This window comes from Lampetra planeri, chromosome 2, assembly GCF_965212315.1.
Source record: "Lampetra planeri chromosome 2, kcLamPlan1.2.h2, whole genome shotgun sequence".
NCBI classification, from domain to species: Eukaryota; Metazoa; Chordata; class Hyperoartia; order Petromyzontiformes; family Petromyzontidae; genus Lampetra; species Lampetra planeri.
Genome location: NC_136108.1, coordinates 31,772,425 through 31,787,155, shown reverse-complemented (window position 1 = coordinate 31,787,155; position 14,731 = coordinate 31,772,425). Strand labels below are relative to the sequence as shown.

General features: G+C 43.7%; 1 protein-coding gene across 5 annotated transcripts in view; it reads right to left on the bottom strand.

Moving 5' to 3' along the window:
• Positions 1-11,728, bottom strand: part of LOC144731794 (protein scribble homolog) — a 51,596-nt gene extending 39,868 nt beyond the window's left edge. For 3 of the 5 annotated variants that reach the window (XM_078613047.1, XM_078613055.1, XM_078613064.1), the window contains exons 1-8: positions 11,057-11,727; positions 4,877-4,994; positions 3,403-3,481; positions 2,571-2,660; positions 2,357-2,413; positions 2,139-2,202; positions 1,530-1,604; positions 531-675 (exon numbers count right to left, since the gene is read on the bottom strand). In XM_078613047.1, the coding sequence (XP_078469173.1) occupies positions 531-675; positions 1,530-1,604; positions 2,139-2,202; positions 2,357-2,413; positions 2,571-2,660; positions 3,403-3,481; positions 4,877-4,994; positions 11,057-11,215 (787 nt within the window). In that variant the 5' untranslated portion in view covers positions 11,216-11,727. Of the gene's footprint in view, positions 1-530; positions 676-1,529; positions 1,605-2,138; positions 2,203-2,356; positions 2,414-2,570; positions 2,661-3,402; positions 3,482-4,876; positions 4,995-11,056 lie in introns of all 5 variants that reach the window. The other 2 variants (XM_078613038.1, XM_078613074.1) reach the window with 1 other exon arrangement.
• Positions 11,729-14,731: the final 3,003 nt, after the last annotated feature.

Here is a 14,731-nt window from a genome sequence, read left to right as displayed (position 1 = left end):
CATGATCGGTTGCTGCTTGTAAAAAGTGATTATTTACGGTGTACGCAAATCACACGCTAATTACATGATATTATACATTTATGATAATAGAGCACGAGACATAATAAACAAAACACAATAAACGTCAAAATTACGAAGACAAAAATCATTAATTCCTGAAACGAACCAGAATCATCAAAATTCATTGGGCAATGTAAGAAGTGAAACCATTACAAGCCTATAAAATAAATAACAGATACTCTTTTACAGCCCCCTGTCAAACCACTATTATATGAAGTCCCCTTGATGATGCGCTGGCCATAGAGGTTGTTAACCAATACTCGACTGTTCCGGTTGAGCGTGGACTGGTAAAACGGGGGTGGGGTGGGGAGGTGAGATATCACCCACTACAGATGGCAACTGGGGCCAATTATCGATTTCAGGTCATCGGTGTGCTAACCACATTGCCGCCGCTCCACCCGCTTATCAAATATTACCGCTCACTGTTTAGATTCCATGGGTAGAAAGTGGGGTGTTCTGGCAGGGCTTACCAAGTTCTTCTGGGAGCTCCTCAAGATGATTTTGGGAGGCTAGGAAGTCCGTGAGGGCAGTAAGCCCACCGATGGCATCTGGCAGCCGCTCCAGCCGATTCTGAGAAATATCGAGGCACACTAGCCTCCGGAGTTCCCCAATCTCCTACACACAGCGAATACACATACCAGGAACTCAATTAACACACACAGGTTCTTCTTTCCATACAACATCACAAAATGTGTCAATCCCAGCTGCATGCCGCTTTAGCGTGCAGTACAGCGTCGCGTATCCGACTCACTAGGCAGTGAGGTAAAGGCAGATATGTGAAATGGTTAGATATGTACGCATAAATGATAAATGAATGAGTTACACTGTCCAACAATCAAACAAAGTATTTGGTGATGCTGCATTGGCAGTGATGCACAAGCACAATTCAGAAATAAACTCACATTCATCATGAACACTGTCTTTATATATATAATAGGTGACGTTTCGGGCAACAACCCTTCATAGCAGATAAGAGTAAAAAGGTTACTGCACATAAATATTGTGCATACTGCCTTAAACAGGAGAAAATGTTTACAAAGAATCCAGTGCTATACATTACAAGAAGCCTTCTTCAAACTCAAACATTTCAAAGGGATATAAAACAAGGGGTATGACAGGAACATAAACTTAAATTCAACGTCTTATTAACTCTTAAATTAGCTCTATCGTGGTCTTCTGTATAAAGGATCTCTGCTGAGCAGTCATATTAACCGATGACAGGGGAACGTTAGCAGTGCTGGCTCTGCCTCAGCCTGTCACTCCTTCTGTGCAGTCGTTGTGGACGGTGGGCACATGGCAAACTCTATTCGGGTGTGCCCGGTTAATTAGTTAGGGTGGATATGTGACGTTGTACTGTACGGTGAAAGTGTAAAAGGATCCAAAAGCTCGTGTGACGTGTTGCACACTTAGGTAAAGTTCACGCAACAGTTAAACTTTGATAATGTCCAGGGAGGAAGTGAGCAGCATACCGAGGGAAGGGCTTCAAGTTGGTTCCCATCCAGCCAGAGCTCCCTCACATTGGGCAGCGATCCCAGAGACCCAGGCTGCACAATCAGTAAACAATCGACCAAGTCCAGTTCACTTAGGAAGAAAGCATTTGACATTTATAGAGGCGACACGGAAGAATGTGCATTTGCTAAAGGAATCTAAAAACTCCATCAAGGGACTTAACAAATCGCAAACGCAATTGCTTTTCCAATAGGGTATGTTCATTTGTGTACAAATCTCATGTGACTAGGATACCTTCACGAGATTCACAAGCTCATCCCTGCCACCAAGCTCCGTGACCTTTTAACCCCTGGACTAAAGCACTCCGCATGTCTCGACATACGACCTAAAATGCCACGTACTGGTAAGTACTTGTACCGATCCAGAGCCAATCAATACACTTGTTCAGAGTGAAGGTCGTACATCGAGGCGACACTAATCTCACTGTTATGAACAAGACACTGCGAGATTACCATAAGCCAACAAGCACAAACATTATCTCCATGGTGTCTAGGTGCAGCTATACGGTACGAGGTAGGGTAATCCCATGTTGTGTAAATTATATTTGGGTTGAGGCTTTCCTGCATTACCAGCGTTTCCAGTTCATTATTCCCGAGGTCCAGCTGTTCCAGCTTGACGAGCAAATGCAACGACCTGTGCAAGGAGTCATGGTAAGAGTCAGGAAACGTTACCTGCTCTGTGCTTAAAAATCATTATCAACTGTTTCCAGCAGCCGAAAACACATCGCTCCGTCAGTGACACAATGCAACAGCCTCAGTGATTTCATGGAATAATACAGAAAACTCACGTTGGCAGTGTCTTTAAAAGGTTCTCTCTCAGTTCCAGTGTTACGAGGTTTGACAAACTAAAGGAAACAAAAGACATTTATGTAATATTCATTAGCGCCATGCATCCACTACAATCAGCAGACTATGCACACGCAATCATAAATGTTAAGTCGAGCCATAAATAACCAGTGTCAACAGCTGCGGGAAGGCATTTTTTTAATTGTATTCACTTACTTTCCAATGTCATCTGGCAGTCCTTGTAAAGACACATCATTGAGTGAAAGATAAATCAAACTCTTTAGTTGTGTGAAGCCTTCAGGAAGCCTGAAACAGACAGAGAATGTGAAACGTGTATTTAATCAAATAAGCACACTCCCGCACACTCTTATTCCATACACCCCTCCGCCAATCCACCACTGGATTAATACCTTCACAAGCCGTGTTGGTCATGGGGGTTGTTTTAACCGTTCTCTTTACTAGCTCAATATTTTGTGTAGAAGGAGGATAACAAACTCATCCCAATAACTGGTGACAAAGTGTACTGCTGCACAGAATGTGCTTAAAATGTAACCAGCTGTGCCTAGCAATGTAAGTGTAGTGGTCTCACTTCTTTTCATCACACCATGCTGTGCTACCACTGCGCAATGTATGTGTTACAATACAGAAATAACAAACGATTCTGTCAATCACGTTACATGATATAAGTGAACGGAAAAGCAAATGGGCACACTAAGAACACGCCATGTCGTGTCTGTCTTGAAGGGTTGTTTGACCATACTTCACCGTGCTTGTCAGTGTGAGTTGGTAAAGATTGGGAGGTAGGGTGGGGATGTGCGAGGTCAGAACAGGTTTAGATAACATTTCGCCCGCTAATGTTAGCTGCGGCTAATAATCGAACTCAGGACACCAGGGTATTTAATGCAATGCGTTAACCACAATAAAATCATATCAAACAGTCTGTTTGTAGGCAACACACTGGAAACCAATTTCTATGAACATACTTTTCAAATTGCAGGCTAAAAGCCAGCACTGTAATGCCCCATTACTACCATGATCATAACTGTACCTTGTAAGTGGGTTGCCACTAAAATCCACAACCTCCAGACACGTACAGAGCTTGATACTGTCTGGTATCTCTGCAATGTCTGAAACAACGAGCACAACCAAAATTACAACGCTGTGGCTGTTACAAAATTAGCAATGGCTGATCCATTTACAGATACGCCACCGATATATTTTTTTATGACATTTACTTTCTTCACAACAAGCAATTTAATTGTTTGAAATCAACAGCTCCACCTTAGAGAAGAGTAATACATTATAAAGTAAGTTGAATTAAGATTGGTGAGAGACATGTTGTGGCTTTGAAATAAAATGTTGTTTCTATAAATGTATCCCTAATGTCGTATCGCCATGTACACTGTTGCTCTCAAAATGAGTAAAGTAATTGATATCACATGGCAGCATCATTGTTACAAATATTTCACGGTATTGGTCAGGATTTTAGAGCTAAAAAGTGTAAATTACTCAATTGGGATTATACATGACGATCATCGTGCCTAAATGGCAGACTGATGGCCCCTTTCCAGGCCACGTGCCGAGTCACCTTGTACTCTCAGCTGCCACTGGCAGTGCCTTTCCAAATGTTTGAGACGAGTTGTGGTGTAAAGCGTAGATCCCAACCATATCCTCTATCTTCGCTCAATTAGACACCAACCATAGCCTCTTTTTTCCAGCTACACTCCAACCGTAGCCCCAGGATCACTCCACAGCCAAAAGTACAACATTTAAAATAAAATGAACTCACTCAATCGACAATAACCTATACCGGGCCACAGACATTACACATAACAGTCATATAGGGTCATCCTCAAACACCCCATGGCCCCAACCCCAGCGTGCCAAATAATTTTCATCCGTCTTGATAATAATATTGACAGATTGACTTGAAATACAGTAGAGAGTTGCATAAAACATATCAAATTACATTTACCTTCATTTGTATTCAAAAGGGGTGGGGGGAACTCAATATGTTTTATGAGGCCAGGCACAACACCCTTATCTCTCTCACATTCTCTGCCCAAGGGCAGGTCCATAGCTCATGGTTACTCCATCCCATACCACTCTCCCCTCTTTCTTCTCACAACACCACACTGGGGTTCTAAAGCCAAAACCAGGGAAGGACAGAGGAGGAGGTTTATTCCTCAACAGTATGTTTTAGAAGACACCATCACTGGACGCAGTTTAACATTGTACCCATGTCACCATATTGTAATGTAATGTACAACCGTTTGTCAATCCAAGGCTTCCCCATCGCCAATGGCCTTGTGTTCAATGAAATCGTTTGACCATATTTTACAATTATTGCCAGTGCAGATTGGTGGATGGGGTGCCCAGGATCTATTCATATATTACTCGCAGATGTAGTAACCCATGGGCTGGATATCAAACTTAGGTCGCCTGGTCCATAGTGCAGTGCAGCACTAATCAATGTGCCACCATCCCATCCCACCATACATTATACTGGAGAAATTTCTCACCGTTTCTGGACATATCCAGGTCGACAAGGTGCATGAAGTTGGCAATGTCGGGCGGAAGCCTTTGGAGTTCATTGTCGCTGAGTCCCAGCTTTCGGAGGTTGTGTAGCCTGAAGAATTGCTGCTCCAGCAGCAGAGAAAAACCAACAAAAACCCGGGCCAACTCATAAGCCATTAAGATCACACATTTGCGCCAGCAGAACATTGCACAGCACTGCCCAAGGTAAACCGAGCATTAATGATTGATTAGATAAGGCTTCTTGTAGCTGTCGTTTCGCACGTTTGCACGTGTGGAGACTGTGGTTATGCATCACCAACTCGAGGAGACATTCCAAATGCACCCAGTTGCACCAATGTGGTCCCCTCTGCAGAAAGAGATTCATTGACTGGGTTTACAAGTTAATTTTAAGCACAAGCGGTGTAAAAATCAATCAGATGCTACACCAAATTACTGTAAACTGTTGTACAACTAAAATTGTTATACCTAAAACCAGGTCAATTATATATACCCTCATTGTTTTTTTTATACGAATGAAAGCATTTAAAATATCTTGAATGAGAAAGTATAAATATGTTTTAGGTGCAAGTGAAGTCATTTCTCTTACAAGTGAGAGCCATGAATAGACTCTGACCTGGCAAAATAAAGGCACGTGAATTCAACAAGCCGCTTGCTTATTTGTTGAACTGTCACTAAAGCGTGTAGCTGTTTTGCATCATCTCAGCTACAGTAGTCAGACTTTTTATTTTAAAGTTTAATGCGTTTCTGGGCATGAGGTGTCAATTACAATATTCAAAGCTAATCCAAACAAATACAAGATGATGAAAGCAAACTGTAATCAATGGATTACAAAATGGTCAAAACTAATGAAACAATAATTTACATCCCTTTGTCAAATCACACTTTTGGATTAAGCCTTCCCCATGCCACGTTGGTCATGGTGATTGTCTGACCATATTTCGTCATGCTGATAAGTGTACCAGTTGGCAAAGGGGGTACCCAGGACCGGCTCGGATATCACTTGCCTATGATCTTAGCCTTGGCAAACGTACTCGGGTCAATGGATTCATAACGCAGGGCCCTTTCCACTGTACCACTAATTCACCGAGAAGTAAAACATAAAAGCGATAATTAAAAATCGTTACCATTCCACTGGCTGGATGAAGGTGATACATGTGTTGTGCCAAACGCTTTCATGAAATTAATACAAACATTACCGGTTATAATCCATCAAATACTGGATGGGCTGACTTCCAAAGTTGTCACCATTTCTCACAATCTCGTGATGTAAAAGCCCGTAGATAGTATTCCACGCAAACCACATACTATCCCATAAGCAGTATTCCATCTCCGCGGTGGACGTCCTCTTGGGCATTCAAATACTGCGTGTGTACTTTGTGGTCAGATGCAATGACACGTGGATATTTGGCGTTACAATGATTTTAACAAGAAACGCGGGTCTCTCCATGAAAGCTGTTTCCTGTAACTGTATTCTGGTCTTGGGTGGAACACATTATTTGAAACGTGATATAACGCGTGTATGTTTTCTATCTATTAAACAAATAGGTTTCGGTGTATGTCAACAAAATGGCAAAGTTAAAACCTATTGGTCGTGAGAATTCGCAATGGCTTAAGTGAGGTCTTGAGGACTTCAAACAGTAGTTGATCGATGTCTGTTTCAAATGGGCAATAACATATTAGACTAAGGGAAACTGAGCACGCTTATGAGTGCAAACAAATAATTCGTGTGGATATCAACTCCACTCTTTTAATATTTATCTTGAAATGTAATGCGTTTGGGATCAGAGGTGTCAATTGCAAAACAAAAAACGCCCTCGTACGAGAAGCGGGTTAAAGTCGCACCGCAACCACCGGGTTAACATCTAGAAATGATGTAAGCCTGAAAGGCATAAAACCCGACGCGGTTAACAGCAGTGGATGAATTATATCCGAAACCATTACTAGGAACCCTTTTCCTTTCATCAACCCACAATTGACCAGCTTGGTGAAGTATGGTCAAACGATGAACCCACGACCGTGAGACGGCTTTTGGAAGGCCCTCCTCGAGAAAGTGGATTGATAACGGGCATGACAATAATGATTATATAACAATGCATTATACACGAGGTCAATACTTTGCTTATGATAACTTGATGGGCTTTTTTACACGTTTGTCGATGATGATAGTTAAAGGGGAAAATCACTTAAGCAGTTTTGTGCAATCCGCCATTGGTCTTGAATGGGTATATACTTTGCATCAGTTCCGTCGACTTGCAAATGTTTACTCAAAGCGAACTTATTTCATGAAAAAATAAAAATTGTAAAAACCGAGCGTATACTGTACAGTGCAAGTACATAGAAAACAACTCTTAAACTCCACAGCACTGTACTGCCGCAGCCCACAGTACAAATTGTTCCATGGCTTCACCAACAATGACCACACCAACAATGACCACAATGTCATCAATTGCACTTGAACACACGAAACTAAACGAACGTATCTACAAAGCGACGACAGGCAAACATTCTGCAAAACGCGCGAAAAGTACAAGGCGGAGAAAGTAGGCCGCTACGGGGCCTACCGTTTTTCCTGACAGCGCAACGAGTTTGGCGCGAGGGAGGAGGGCCCGGGCACGGGGGGGGAGGGGGGTCGGGGCCGCGGGGTGTTTGAGACGACCCCACGCCACTGCTGCGTTGTTAATGTTTGTGGGAGGATGTAGGGGGTTTTTTTGTCCATTGAGAGAGTACGTTTGGTTATAAAGGTCATTTTTAGATGTGGGGGAGTGATCCTGGGGCCATGGTTAGAGAGTAGATGAAAGGAGGCGATGGTTGTGGTGTAGAGTGATGGTATGGTTGTGGTTCAGTGATGGTATGATTGTGGTATAGAGTGATGGTATGGTTGTGGTATAGAGTGATGGTATGGTTGTGGTATAGAGTGATGGTATGGTTGTGGTGTAGAGTGATGGTATGGTTGTGGTGTAGAGTGATGGTATGGTTGTGGTGTAGAGTGATGGTATGTTTGTGGTGTAGAGTGATGGTATGGTTGTGGTATAGAGTGATGGTATGGTTGTGGTGTAGAGTGATGGTATGGTTGTGGTATAGTGATGGTATGGTTGTGGTATAGTGATGGTATGGTTGTGGTATAGTGATGGTATGGTGATGGTATGGTTGTGGTATAGAGTGATGGTATGGTTGTGGTGTATAGTGATGGTGTTGTTGTGGTGTAGAGTGATGGTATGGTTGTGGTGTAGAGTGATGGTATGGTTGTGGTATAGAGTGATGGTTGTGGTGTAGAGTGATGGTATGGTTGTGCTGTAGAGTGATAGTATGGTTGTGGTGTAGAGTGATGGTATGATTGTGGTGTAGAGTGATGGTATGGTTGTGGTATAGAGTGATGAAAGGGGGCTATGGTTGGGGTATAGAGTGCTAATATGAGATATGGTTGGTGTCTAATTGAGTGATGATAGGGGCTATGGTTGTGGTGTATAAAAGTCATGGTGAGGGGCTATAATTGGGGTGTAATAAGTGATAAGTGGATAGGGTTTGGATCTAGAGGCGTTATAATCGGGACGATGGTTCAGGTGTAGATGAGTGGCGCTACGGTCGGAGTGTAAAATTATTACTGCATGATAAAATACAAGTTTGTTTTCGAGAGGATGATGATAATGATAGGAGCTCTGGTTGTATTTGTGTTAATGACAGCAGCTAAGATTGGTGTGTAAAGGATTGATGATTTGGGTTGTGATTTAGGGGTCAGAATTGGGAAGTGCAAGAGCAGAGTGGGTATCCTTGCCTCTGGGGGTGGCTTGGCGGAATTCAGACCAAGTCAGAAAGGACATGAAGTTAGCCGAGGTAGATACATCATAGAGACGAGGAGGGAAAGGAGGAGGCGAATGATCTAAGGCAGATGCAGTGAACATTCCATAAATTGGTTATGGTTGGATTCAGTTAAGTCATGAACAGGGATTAAACAAAGGATAGATTCTACGTATGCATGGAAGATAAACACGGGTTATCACGTAAAGTGAGATGGGTGAAGTATAGAATCTCATATAATTGATCAGTTTTGGAAAGAATCACAGTAAATGTTGGATACAGACGGGATTTCCAAATAAGCTGGTCAAGCAAGGTTAGTAGGGCAGGTGATCTCTCCATTATATTGGTCACGGTTGGTTAGATGCTACAGCCAAGGTAGGTGAATAGAGGCAGGGTACGATGAACACCGAGGTAAAGCAACCAGACAGAAAGGTAGGCAGGTACCTCTTTGCCTGGAGCCTGACAAAAAAATTGCGATCTCCTGCAGTCGGTTAAGATCGGGTACAGCCACATTACAGGAGGGGCACTAACACGTGAAAGTGAGCGGCAGCATACGGCAGGGTGACAACTGAAGAAGGGCAAGCACACGGCAGGTAGACAGGCAGGTAAACAGGTAGGCAGGTAAACAGGTAGGCAGGTAAACAGGTAGGCCAGCAAGCAGATGGACAGGGGAGACATTCAGACAGGAAGACACGTAGAACAGCAGCAGGTAGACAGGCATGCGGGTAGATGGGCACAGCCATTGCAGGCAGGCAGACGATGACAGCAGGCAGATGAACAGATTTACAGACAGATAAGGGAGACGTTAAGGCAGAGAGACAGGGAAACACGTATGCAGGCAAGACGACAGGTAAGCAGACAGGGCAGGCTAGCAGGCCGAATATACCGGCAGACAGATTAGACCTTCCGACAGGAAGCGAGGTATACGGGTAGGAAGGCAGGGAGACGTGTATACTGTAGGAATAATACAAATAAACTGCAGGCACATGAAGACAGGTAGGCACTAGAGATAGGCAGGAACCCAGGTAGTCTCTAGAGATAGGCAGGGAACCAGGTAGACTCTAGAGATAGGCACAGAAACCCAGGTAGACTCTAGATATAGACAGGAACCCAGGTAGGCTCTAGAGATAGGCGGGGAACCAGGTAGACTCTAGAGATAGGCAGGGAACCAGGTAGGTTCTAGAGATAGGCGGGGAACCAGGTAGACTCTAGAGATAGGCAGGGAACCAAGTAGGTTCTAGAGATAGGTAGGAACCCAGGTAGGCTCTAGAGATAGGCGGGGAACCAGGTAGACTCTAGAGATAGGCAGGGAACCAGGTAGGTTCTAGAGATAGGCAGGGAACCAAGTAGACTCTAGAGATAGGCGGGGAACCAGGTAGACTCTAGAGATAGGCAGGAAACCAGGTAGTCTCTAGAGATAGGTAGGAACCAGGTAGTCTCTAGAGATAGGTAGGAACCAGGTAGGCACTAGAGATAGGTAGGAACCAGGTAGACTCTAGAGATAGGTAGGAACCAGGTAGTCTCTAGAGATAGGTAGGAACCAGGTAGTCTCTAGAGATAGGCAGGAACCCAGGTAGACTCTAGAGATAGGCAGGGAACCAGGTAGACTCTAGAGATAGGTAGGAACCCAGGTAGACTCTAGAGATAGGCAGGAACCCAGGTAGACTCTAGAGATAGGCAGGAAACCAGGTAGTCTCTAGAGATAGGTAGGAACCAAGTAGTCTCTAGAGATAGGTAGGAACCAGGTAGGCACTAGAGATAGGCAGGGAACCAGGTAGACTCTAGAGATAGGTAGGAACCAAGTAGTCTCTAGAGATAGGTAGGAACCAGGTAGTCTCTAGAGATAGGTAGGAACCAGGTAGGCACTAGAGATAGGTAGGAACCAGGTAGCCTCTAGAGATAGGCACAGGAACCCAGGTAGGCACTAGAGATAGGTAGGAACCAGGTAGACTAGAGATAGGCAGGAACCAGGTAGACTCTAGAGAGAGGCAGGGAACCAGGTAGACTCTAGAGATAGACAGGAACCAGGTAGACTCTAGATATAGGCAGGGAACCAGGTAGTCTCTAGAGATAGGTAGGAACCAGGTAGACTCTAGAGATAGGTAGGAACCAGGTAGTCTCTAGAGATAGGTAGGAACCAGGTAGGCACTAGAGATAGGCACAGGAACCCAGGTAGGCACTAGAGATAGGTAAGAACCAGGTAGTCTCTAGAGATAGGTAGGAACCAGGTAGGCACTAGAGATAGGTAGGAACCAGGTAGACTCTAGAGATAGGCACAGGAACCCAGGTAGGCACTAGAGATAGGCACAGGAACCCAGGTAGGCAGACAGGGCACGTCGCCCATGGCTGGATGAGGAAGCGTTCCGCACCTTCGGCAGCTCGCGGAGCTGGTTGGCGTCCAGGAGCAGCTCCTCCAGGGAGCGTCCACAGCGTAGCACCTCGTCGGGCACCACGACCAGGGAACAATGCCTCTTGTCGATGGCGTCCACGTGTCGATTGCATCGCCACAGAGGCATGCATTTGAGCATCTTTGCTGCAACAAACCGCGTCGAGTCGTCGCCGGCCGCAATGTTTTAATCCACGATACAGTATATGACGATGCTGTTGCAAGCTGGGCGATCTGTCGATGGGGCAGCGTAGGCTTGTGGTTACCACTGCGAGTATCGCCACGGTGACGAAGTGCCCTTGCTAACGATGCATCTTGAACAATGATATCCACACGAACTACGACTCCTACGACCGCCGCCGCTAGACTGAGACCCAACACTTAACAAATGCCGCCCCCATCACCACCACCACCCCCCCCCCAAACCGAACGGCGCTCCCCAGGACAAAAAAAAGCGCCGTGCGTTGTGATGATAACGACGATATTGATGATGGCGACGAGATGGTGATGATGTTGACGAAGAGAAGTCGCCCCCGTACGGATTATCCGCACATTTGGAATGATTCGAGGCGACCTAAAAAGCGCCGCACGCCTCGCTCCGCTCCGCAACTTGCAACTCCGGCGTTGGAGTTGACGTCACGTGTCCCGGCAGCGCTTGCGATGCAATTAAATAAATAAAGGGAATTAAATAAATGGGCGTTTGGTGAATTTTTTGGGAGTTTTCTTTTTTGGGGGGGGAGAGGAATCCAATGGGCTCGGAAGCTCAATTTTTTTTGGGGTCGTGTGTCGCTCACGGATGTCCAGTATGGGTGGGGTGGGGGGGTTTGCCAAGTTTTACAAACGATAACAAAATAAATGTTGATTTTAAGCTTTCGTGACTGCAGGGATTCATATTCTTGGTTCTTTCGGTAAAGTCACGTAGAACGGAAATAATAAAATAATAAAAAATAAAACATTAAAAAAATATATTTTTAGTTTTTCTATATTTATATTATTTTATTATTTCCCTTCTACGTGACTTTACCGAAAGAACCAAGAATATGATAACAAAATAAATAAAAATAAACGGTAAGAGGGCAAAAAGGGGAAAATGGTAAGCAGGTCACTAAATACGAGTTAATAATGCGTGCATTGATTATACAAGTTAGATTTAGGTGGGGGATGTATTTATTTAAATATTTTTTTTATGGGTGGGGCGATGGATAGGGGTGGAGGAGGGGATGGAGGAGTAGGATCCATTGGATGGGGGGGGGGTCCTGACTGAATGTGATGTTTTGACCGGGACATTAGAGGTGCACGCAAAAATCCGGGAAAGAGAGGGAATTAAAATTACACAAGCAAATTTTGAACAACTGGATGCAACAGGGAGAATATTATCTGATGCAAAAGTGTCGCGAGTTAATTTCATGGGCAGAGCAAAGTGAAAGGAAGGCCACAATCCCAAACGTTTTTGAGAAAAAGACGCTGCACATAGAAAATGCATTTTTATTCACTTCATAACGTTAGAAGGTACACGAGCAAATGTGGAATATTACAACAGGGCAACCATGTCAGTTGTGACCTTTGTTCATCCAGGGAAGCTTCGCTTAAGACACATTTTAAAGAGGGTCTTTGTGGTGGATGTTTGGCGAATTAGATTTGAGGTTTTTTTGGTATTCAGTCTGGTTCACATTTGCGTGTCGATGTATTAATCACAGTTTTTTTTTTTTAAAAACCTTAATTTCTATTATTACACAAATACGCGTATGGTTTGGTGAAATTAATTTGCGTTTTACAATGTTTGTGTTGTTATTGCCTGTTTTACATACAGTGTTGTGGACTTAAGCACACGCAGCTTATTAAACTACGAATGACGAATTTATATCTTCCTGATTCTTTCGGTAAAGTCACGTGACTTTACCGAAAGAACCAAGAAGATGAATCCCTGCAGTCACGAAAGCTTTAAGACGACATTATATTTTACTCAGGAGAACCTCACTGAGTCTCAAGACGTGTTTCAGTAGGGTCCTCGATATGGGATGTTTGGCGAATTCCATTGACAGTGGTTGGGCATCTGGTGGGGGGGGGGCGTTATTACCTAGATAAAATGACATCCGAGTAGGTTTCACTCATCGCCCCACGCAGGTTAAATCCAATGACTCAATCCACGGGAGTGAGTCAAATATATGTAGGCCGCACAAACATCTTTGCTGCCATCTCCTGGCACCTCACAAGCCAATATCCACAAAACCTGCAAAGCAATGATGGTCACCCACCCAAGCCAGGCATTGTATACTGCTTAACTTTCAAGATCCAGAGGGATCAGTGGACACATTACGGCCGGGTTTCGGTTAAGTTTGATTGCTTAAAACAGTTTTTGATGTGTAATTTCTGGTTTAATTTTCTTAATTTTGTTTTTCAAACACATACTGTAAATTTGTGAAATTACCAATTGAAAAGTTTAAATTAAATTGCGTGAAATTTTATCGGCAATTACATCAATGTGTTTATTTATCTAATAATGGATGAGAATTAAGGGAATATAACTATAGTTAAAAAGAAAAAGACACACCATAATAAAATACTAACTCAACAAAAACAAGCAAAAAAGAAGGAAGCAACAGAATGTCATAAATATTAATCATTATTAAATACAAAAACTATCAATACAATTCCATTTAAATGAATCATATATTTACTTGCTGACAGTGTCGTATTGACTGCACTAATGGACAACATGCATCGTATATTGATACAAATGCAATACAAATAGTAATTTGGCTTTACTACAGAAACATGTTACATTTTATCTCGGGTGAAAAAAATATCATAATTCCAATATATTATTGACCAGACTTGTAGCTTGAAGTCAACACCGCCGTGCATACCACATCAACGCACCACATCTTTCCCCTTGCAAAACTTTTGGCTGATTGGCCAATCCTTGCCGCCCGTCTTATTCCAGCCTCTCTTTCAAAATTCTCTCCTGGCAGAATTTCTGAATATTCCCCCATGCGGCTACTCCTGGATCCGACCACTGGCTGGCCTCACTCACGAACCTCGACATGAACGTGCACACTTTGCTGATCATACAATTCCACGCCGTCAGCAAGAAGAACACTCAAGATTCCATTGTGTCCTTCGCTATCCACAGTAGTCTAACAGCGCCGCCTGTGCTCATAGACTGGTATTAAGCATTAACGGGTTTGTTTACAGTGTCACACAGTTCCTGCCTATGTATTTTCACCCAACTTTACCGAACAAATCGGTTTACAGACCTTTATCAATCCACTGCTGCATGCATTCCATCTTGAACGCTCTTCCTTCCGATGTAATGAAGCCACTGGAGCTATGAAATTTTACATCTAGATAAATAAAACTAATTTCTTTAGAATTCGCTTTTTGTGTTTAGTTTGTTGTCCTTCCCCAGCACCTCCGATTAGCACGGTCGGCTACGTATGGTGTGAAAGAAGTTCAACATACGTACATACCCCACCGTATTGGTCATGGGGGGTTGTTTGGCCATAACTCAACTATGCTAGGCAGCGTGGATTGACTAAACATGTCCAGGTTCGTACCAGAAGCTGTGTCGAGCAGGAGTGGGAACTAATGTACGAAGTATCTCATTCGTCGATTAATCCGTGCATAGAAACGTATAGAGTGCAGTGCAATTCGGTTT